The following is a 9,289-nucleotide window of genomic DNA, read 5'->3' on the forward strand; positions in this document are numbered from 1 at the left end:
TATGTATGGATGATTGTGTTAAGTGTGTGAAGCTATACATACAACAAAAGAAGTAGTTATGCAAAGTATTGTACATGATTAAATTCATGATCGTACAATTCGGTTGCGAAGCTATACATACACATATACTATACAAAGCAATCCTCTAACAAATGTTACTATTAAGCATGAAAACATAAACAATATACATTACAACTGATCTAAAATTTCTTAAGATCAGAGGCAGAAAATATATACTCCATAAGCTGGTAATTCACTCATGTAACTGGGAATATATCATCATCGCTGTCGCTATCAACGTCCATGAACCTGAACTTAAGATCATCCCATCCAGGACCTTTATAATTAAAACTTGAATTCAGATAGCAATTTGTCTCCTGAAACAAGTTCAAGTGATCCACGAGCTTATGGTACGCATTGCATCCACAGCACTGCCAACAATGGAAAAACAAATGTATGGTTAGCTTTTTTCTTTCAGTTCCCATTTGAAATTTAACATGACATTCTAACTTCTTTTTTTCAACAACTACAATTTTACATCCCTTTCTTGCATTAAAATTTGGCCCTCCAGAATATCCACATCCATTTTTCTAGGGCTGATTTTGAGATTATAAAACCAACCGGCAGGGTTGAAGTAGACTTTGCCCATTCATAGATAGAGTGCAAATATGTAACAATATGTTGAAAACAATATGATATACATGTTTTAATTATAAAAATAAATCATCTAAAAGTATTAAAATCATAATACTATCAAATTTATAAGTACTATATTAACAAGGGCCAACTCGAAGTCTTGCAACTTCATGACAGTTTACGATTGTCATCTTTCAGAGGTTAAGTTTCAGACTCCAATGGTTAGCTTGTTATTCCAATATAATCTTCAAATCATTAATAACCTTTTAGGATTTCCCCTAAAGATTCAGTTTACAGATGAATTGCCTTCTCGTGCAATCCATGGCAGTTCGCATAAGTAATTTAACCAAACTATGAGCAGTTCAGCTACACAATCAATATGCAAATTATACCATCTGAAAACTATGGTCATATATGATACAACATAACTAAAAGATTTGGTGTATAATATCCTACATCCCAAAAACAGTTGCATCTTCCAGAACCACACATGACAGAATAACATTTTGGCATTGTTTGTAGACAAATCAAAAATAAAAACCGAGAAGAGCTTATGACATAAATGCTTAAACTCAGCGATCTATTTCCAATTTGATATATGCGTTGACATTGACAAGCTATTTGCATTGCAGATATTTGTTTTCATTTTAAAAATGGAATTTGAGGTAAAAATAAATTGAACAACAGATGGATGGTAAGCTTCGCAAAAGCTATTTCAATAGGCCATTCTGAGAAAAAGCTTATTAAAATAAGCTATTTCAGAAAAAACCTTAGTTGAACAAAAACAAAGTGTTACCTGAACAAAAACAGTTCCATCATTATACGCATGAGGATTAATAGCCCGCGTAGTTCGCTGGCCACATATGGTACAAGTAAAAGCGATAAGCATCCTCCTCCTCGGAGATTTTGTAAAGAGCGACCACGGAAAAGTTGAAATATTCCCCGTCCCAAATTGATCATCCTTCCCAACAGCAGGAACAGGCGGCCCTTCCATCCCCGAACCCGTTGTCCATCCTCTACCAGTTGCAGCACTCAACACCAGCCCCATCGCAGCATCCTAACCCCACAAATTACCATCAAAATCTTCTCGTCTTTCTCGTTTGCTTCGTTCCCTGCATTCTTCTTCTTCGTCTTCGTCTTCCCCTGGAAATTTCGTCTTCGTCTTCCCTGCTATGTTCAGAACCCTAATTTTCTAAGGGGGTATTTGAAATTAAAAAGTGTAAAATGACACATAATCACTTTAACAAAATTAAAAATATGCCAGGTGTAGGACCTCTTATTAGATTCCATGCCACCTGGATATTAGGGGGTTCTATGAAGGAATCTACATAACATAAGGGGGGGTTTACAAAAAATATTTTTACAGGGGGGTAATCCTAAACTCGCTAACATTACAGGGGGGAAAAGTGTATTTAACCCTAGTTCTTGGAGCACGTACAGGACCTTCTGACAGTGTAAAGTAAATGCTAACAGTCGATACCTCTTCACGGTCTTTCACTACTCGATCAAACTGTAAACAACCTTCATTCATCAATTCCTGAATACCTTCTTTCAACTTCACACAGCCGTTTTCATGATTACCACAATCTGAACAATTCTTGTCACATCCCGGGAATACTCCCCCTTAAGCATACGTTCCTTCAATACAAACAACGAAGTCTGAACATCATTAACATCGACTACCAAGTTCAAATTTTCCCCATCTTCCACACTGTTTACTCTGGGCCCTCCATGCTGAGGCATAGGATTATTCATCACATTCGGAGTAGGAGCGAAGTTAATCGTCTTGGCATCAATCAAGTCTTGGACTTTATGGTGAAAAGCTCGACAATTCTCGATGTGGTGCCCTGGCGCACCAGAATAAAAGTCACAACAGACATTGGCATCATAACCAGCGGGAATCCTTGTTAATGGAGCCATAGTGCGAAGTTCAACAAACTTTAACCTGAGCAGTTCAGGGAGTAATTCAGCATAAGTCATTGGCAACAGATCAAAATGACGATATGGCATTCTTTGTCTTGGTTGGAATTGGCGTTGCTGTTGTTGTTGTGGTTGTCCTCTTTGTGGTTGTTGAGGTTGTGTTGCTGGAATAGTCACAACAGCAACTTGACGGTATTGTTGTCCTCTGTTTCCATTTCTCTGATTATGTATAGCATCTGTCTCACCCTCTCTCCTTCTGGGTGCCCCTGAAAATGGTTTCTTAGCACTTGAAGAACTTGAAGAACCAGGGTCTTCGATTTTTCCCGCTTTGATAAGACTTTTAGTTCTTTCTCCGCAAATCCCAACATCCGAAAAACTACCAAACGGGCAACTTCCCATACGATCCATGAAAACACCTTGCAGGGTTCCAATGAACATATCTGTCAATTCTCTCTCCAACATCGGAGGTTGTACTCTCGCATCTAGCTCGCGCCACCTCTGGGCGTATTCCTTGAAAATCTCTCCAGTCTTTTGAAACAAACTCTGCAACTGGGTTCTGCTCGGAGCCATATCCATGTTACGCTTGTACTGCCTCAGAAAAGCTTCACCTAACTCTCTCCAGCTTTTGACAGATTCTTTTCTCAAGTCCATGTACCAATCCAAAGATGCTCCAGACAAGTTGTCTTGGAAAAAGTACATCCACATCTTTTCATCATCAGTATAAGTGGATATCTTCCGGTAGTAAGCTTGCACATGAGTTCGGGGACAAGAAGTGCCATTGTACTTGTCGAAATATGGCGCTTTGAACTTGTACGGGATCCTCAACCCATCAACTAAACCCATATTAATAACATCAAAACCCAAAGAATTCTGGCACTCCATGGCGCAAATCTTCTCAGCAAGGGCGTCAACCTTTCTATCTCTCTCTTCCGCCTTTCCAAATTCATCATCATCACTCGGAATAGTGAACATATCTTCTTGCTTGTCAACCAAATGAGAAGGATGGTGAACGGGAGCACGTGTCGCTCGAGCATTAGCAACCTCTGTAATGATGGGTTGTCCATTGATTCTAATACCACGCAATTCGTCACCATTAGCATGGTTGTTGACAGGGTTGGTAACAACTGTGTCATCGACAAGGGTCCCTTCTGGCGGATTCTGACCGACAGGGGGAATCACAGTTTCTTGTCTCTGGACCAAGGCTCGGAGTTCCTCTTGCCCTTTCACTACCCCTTGCATCATACTCATGAACTGGGCCATGTTGGTCCTCATCTCTGCTAGATCTGCTTGAAAGCTTTCCATTACTCTCTGCTGGTTTCTACGGGTACCGTACCGGTGAATTCCTGAATCAGCTATCCTGCTAGTGGAACACCAAATAATATAAGAACACCGCAGCGGTACCTGTTATGCAAGATATGCAAATGAATATGTAAATGCAATGACATGTTTATCAAATCCAACGGGTATTCTACCCCCTTGATTCCAGTATCACATCCGACAGAAAACGCAAGAAGACCGAGTTGTGGATAAACTTCTGAGATCAAGATGCAATAAGGAAAACCATCATATAAATGGGTTCAATAAGGGAAAGGCCTTAGCCAATAGTTCATAAAAAAAGGATCTCCACAACAAGCCTGTGGATCATCACTACAATACAATAAGTAAAGAGAGGAACAAAAACCAGGAGTCAGCCTCCTGTATACAACTCATAAGGACTGCTCCTCACTTCAGCCAGTAGTACCACTGTGTCAGGATGATCCGAAGATTCTATCAGACGCCGGATAAGCAGATTCCTCTTGTGAATAACTCCATCCAACTCGTTGATGTGCTCTCTGTAGTAATTCCCATCATCTCCTCCGAATACCTCTCCAAGTCTGGATTTCTTCAAACCTGCCAGCACTTTGAGTTCCTCAATTTGTCCTTGATCTTTGTTGAGTTGATCTGTGATATAACCATTGGTTGAACGGGAAAACAGAAGCTCATTGTTCTTCTCCTTCAGCAAAATCTTCAACTTCTCCATCTGACCAGTCAATTCGGCCACCATCTCCTCCTCCTTTACTTTCCTAGAAGCTGAAAATGTATCCCATTGCTCTTGCCAACCAGCTAGTTTACCAAGAGCATATGTTAACTGTTGTTTGACTCGCCTAAACTCAGAACTGGATGATCCCAGGGCTCTGTCTGTCTTCCTAAAGAAGTCCACCTCCACAACTAATTTCCTCTCTGCTTCCCCTTGCAATCTGACGGCTTCCCCCTTCTGATATTCTGCCTCATGGAATTGATGCATACAGTCTTGCAGCTTTACACTTAACTCCGAGTTTTCAGTTTGAAGCTCCTCCATGGCATTCTTCAATTTGTCATACTCCTCTCGGCTCACCATTATTGACTGCTCAAGAGTAGGTGGATACAAAGGTTCTTCAATAGGAAACGACAGACCAAACTCTTCGACTCTTCCTTGAAGCCACTCTTCATACTGAGGGTAAGTCCTACAATCTCCTTTTCCAAGCACAGTTCTCCCTCTCTTGATCACCTTGAGCCAGGCCTCAGCTGCCTTACGGGATACAGTCAAATCGGATGAAGAATGGAAAAACAGAGATTCTTCCACATCTTTTTCCAAAGGCGAAGTTCTTAAAGCATATCCAAACTGTCTGACTGCCAGAGAAGGATTGTAGTTGATACTTCCTCTTCTTCCTACCAATGGTACATTCGGGAAGTTCCCACAACTATGAATAATATCTTCGCGAAGCAAGCTCCGGTCTGACCACCAAGAAATATCTTTAGCTCTTATCCCCATCAGTCTCTTTGACCAACTCAACGAGTTTTTGACATCAACGAACGCTCCTGACTTGGGTAGGTGGGAACCGAACCACTTATAAAACAAAGGAGCGCAACAATTCACCAATCCTCCCTTTCTATTCTCATTCCTGTGATGCACTGAATGAAAGAATCTCACAACAAGGTCGGCACCGGATTTCCCAACACGAAGAGGCGTATGGCGTCTACGTCCACAAATTTCGCCACATTAGGGAATAGGATAGTCCCATACACACAAAGAGCCAACACATCATTGAAACCCCTCTAGTCACCATCTTCAAGCCTCTTCTTTGCTTCTCCCAGTAAGAAACTCAGATGAAAACCATTAACTCCTCCCTTCTGACACATATTAGCCTTCAAGACTGATTTCTCCAAATATGTGGCTGAAGCTACCATGTTGAGATCGGGCAGAAACTCGGAACTATAGAATAGCAACTGCGGCTTGACAGGAACTCTGAGAAAACTAGCAACCTCCTCCAAAGTAGGGACCAAAATATAATTTGGGAACGTGAAACACCTCAATGGAGGGTCATAGAACTGCAACAATGTAAAGAGATCATCATGTTGATCTTTGGAGAGAACCGTAATGAAGCTTAGAATCAAACCATAGTCCTTCCGGAATCTTTCTAGATAATCCTGATCCATTAACTTCATCAGCTGTTGAATAGGCTCCAAACAGACCACAGGAAACTTGTAGGTGACATGTCTCTTTCTGCCAAGATCCATCTTAAGAGAACCAGAGAACCCCAGCCGGAATCAAGAGGAAGATGTAAACCCCTAGAAATAGATAAACATGTGTTAAATGATATGAATGCAACATGATGTGATGCAATGCAGTGACATGGAAATCAAGATTGTTGTATCTGCTTGAACAACTGTTGGGTTGCACTGTTTGAAGAGAAACCCACTGAGCAATATAATACAAGATCAAAGCTCTGCTCCATAAAACCGGGTTGGTTGATGGTTAAGGTTTCCTGAATTTATCCCGCCCCTCAGTGGTAGGTTCTAAGAACAGAAGTTCGTCAGCTTCAGCCCTTCAGTCGAATAATACGTTTACCACTGAAGGTTTGGCATTATTACGAGACAAAAGACCCCCACCGACTCCCCTCAACAGGACATCCTAATATCAAGTTCCCATCCTCGAGGTCCTCGGATTGAGCAGCTAGAATGCGCCCACCAGAGCTACCATAAACGCGTCTCGGAGGTGAGGCCTCGACTGAGTTCTCGGGAAATGGTCACCAGAGTCGATGATTTCTAAACGAACATCTATCGTTATGGAACACCCATAGGACATAATATATCCAAAAGAAACCTCGTCTGGAATGTGGGTCTTCATGAACGACTTAACGTAGCAACATGCCATGCAAGCCTCATGACTATCCACTCTAAAACCTGTGTGTACGCTCAAGCCTGGGTAGTGGGCTTATCTCATAGAACATCCCACCCCAACAAACAAACAACCCAACAGAACCCACAGATACAGCAGACATATATACATGAATGCAATAAGGTAAAGTATGTAAATAAATAACTGTACAAAAGAATAAACACCCAACAAACAAGAAAACTACAAAAGCTAGGAGGGACTCGCTTAGGGAAACCGGGTCCCTAGCAGAGTCGCCATCTGTCGCAACCGGGATTTCACGATAACGAAACCGGGACTAAAGGGATGCCAAAGAGAGGCAAAGTCAGAAGAGTCGCCACCGTGCGTTATTTATCCCAAAGGAGGGAAAGGAAACGCTCGATGTAAACCTGGAAAAAGGAAAGGAAAAGACAAGGTCTCGCAACCAAATCTTGGGTTCGGGAGTCGATTATGCGAAGGGAAGGTATTAGCACCCCTATGCATCCGTAGTACTCTACGGGATCCACTCTTGTTGTTCTTGTCTAAAGGGTGTGGGTTTATCTAGTGTACTATTTACTAAAAGAGGGGTCAAAAGAAATGACTCGCATGGATGTCGCATCCACTGCATACGTATCTCATTTGAATATGAGAATCAGAGTCTTCGTAGCTCGGCTGACCTATTTGTTTGTTTTGTGTGTTTTTTTTAGGTGAACGATGTTACTACGCAATCTACCGGATGCTCAACCTTTGGAGACTTATTCGCCTGTAGTAGAAGGAGTTAACGTGTTCTTAGGAGAAGAAAAATCAATGAGTTTGTTTGTGTTTTAGGAATGCTCATGCAAAAAAGGAAGTCCTAGACGAAGGAACCGTGCTACCTTAATTGACATGCAAACGAGAGGGGGCTTAAACATACATGGGTAGGGCTTTAGTCAAGAGGGGTCATATAAACCTAGACAAACAAGCCATGGAAAGGTAATCAAATGGGCTCTTAACCACTGACATTGAACGTCAGGGTGAGCAGATTAAAAGGGTAATGAGGATAAGACCTCATAGCTCTTAACCCTGGACAGGGTGAGCTCATGACGAAAAATGGGGATTCAGGAAGATGGAACCATCTCCACTGACGACCGGACAAAAGATCTTGGGCTTTGGTTCTGAAGCATCGACACGTAGTGCGAGCATAAAGAACGACACACTGAATAACGGGGGATTGACTACTAATCCCTTTTATCCGTCAATTGCCTCTTCGTGGAGGTCTTTAGGCACAAAGGTAAACACGCAAAAACATTGCCTCCTACCGAGGTCTTCCAGCTAAGAAAGCGGTGAAATGCTGAAAAGATGTAAAAGGGACCAAAAGATCTACCACACGGATAAAGATCCAAAGTAACGACAACTAAAGAAACAAGAAACCCAGAGATCCCTCAAGCTGGCACCATCAAAGAAAGCAAGTCAGCACAGGTAATCCGAATAAATCTCCAAATGGTATCCCACAAATAAAGTGGAATACCAAGCAAGCTATCTCTTCAAGAGTCATGTGAGCCCTCACAAAAACTCAACAAACACGTTAGAATAACAAAATGGGGTGCAATCAAGAGTTGCACAAAAGAAACATGACAACAATTGCGTCAGGTAAACAGCGCAAGGATGCAATAGAAAACATGTCACAACAAAACACAAAACAGATTAGAGAGCAAATATTAAAAAACTGCTGTCACGATCGCTACTGCTTCGCTTAGTGAAGGCTTAGCGAAGCTTCGCTACATGTTCGCCTAGCGAGGTGCTAGCGAATGCTTGCGGGTTCTGGGTTCTTCCTTGATAACAGTCCGATTTCAGAAAACCTCAAACCCTGTGGTATTCATCTCAGAAATTAAGTGATCAAACATTCGAGGCATTGCTCTACACATTCATGCATGTCTAAACCCACATGCAAAACCTAACTATACCCACTCTCCCGGATTCAACCATAATACCTCATGCTTCAGGAGTTTCAGATTGAAAGCGTAAAGTAATGGGAGTAAGGCAAACCTGATTGGAGAGATCGAATGAAATTGAATTGCACGGTTGGGTTTGCAGAACAATCTTAGGGTTTATATGAGATGGAATTTATTCTTTACATATGAGTTCCCTTCAGTCTCTGGAGGCTGCTATGAATTAGTTAGAATGTTCTCTCTAGGGTTTTTCCACTGAATTTTTAGAATTTATAACCTGATTTTCGGGGCTTTGTGGGCTCAAATGAGAGAGGTCCAAGTCCAAGATTTTTCTGATTTTCGAAGAATCTACTCGCCTAGCGAGCATGACAGTTCAGACTCTGGTGGCTCGCTAGGCGAACCATTCTGCTCGCCTAACGAGCATGATAGTTCAAGTCATCTTTCCAAATTTGTAACCTGTGCGTTGGACCTTTGTTCCTTCAAGAGTAATATGTCGAATGATGAATAGGCCTCATTTGAACATGTTTGGAAGTAACTCAAGTTATTCCCTAACCATTTGACCTTCAGTAGACCAAAGTTGACCAGAGGTAATTCAGATGAACTTTGCTGAAATGCAATATGAAATGTTAAATGACTTAAAATGAATGCATGA

The 9,289-nt window shown here is 41.7% G+C and overlaps 1 protein-coding gene across 1 annotated transcript; it reads right to left on the bottom strand.

The window, feature by feature from the left end:
* Positions 1-53: 53 nt before the first annotated feature.
* LOC127119109 (uncharacterized) lies at positions 54-1,868 on the bottom strand. Its single transcript, XM_051049306.1, has 2 exons — positions 1,433-1,868; positions 54-431 (listed from the first exon to the last, which is right to left on the bottom strand). Exons 1-2 carry the CDS (start codon positions 1,682-1,684, stop codon positions 258-260), a joined length of 426 nt encoding a protein of 141 aa, XP_050905263.1. The 5' UTR covers positions 1,685-1,868; the 3' UTR covers positions 54-257.
* Between the last annotated feature and the right edge of the window lie 7,421 nt (positions 1,869-9,289).

The sequence above is a fragment of the Lathyrus oleraceus genome, chromosome 2, assembly GCF_024323335.1.
Source record: "Lathyrus oleraceus cultivar Zhongwan6 chromosome 2, CAAS_Psat_ZW6_1.0, whole genome shotgun sequence".
NCBI lineage: Eukaryota > Viridiplantae > Streptophyta > Magnoliopsida > Fabales > Fabaceae > Lathyrus > Lathyrus oleraceus.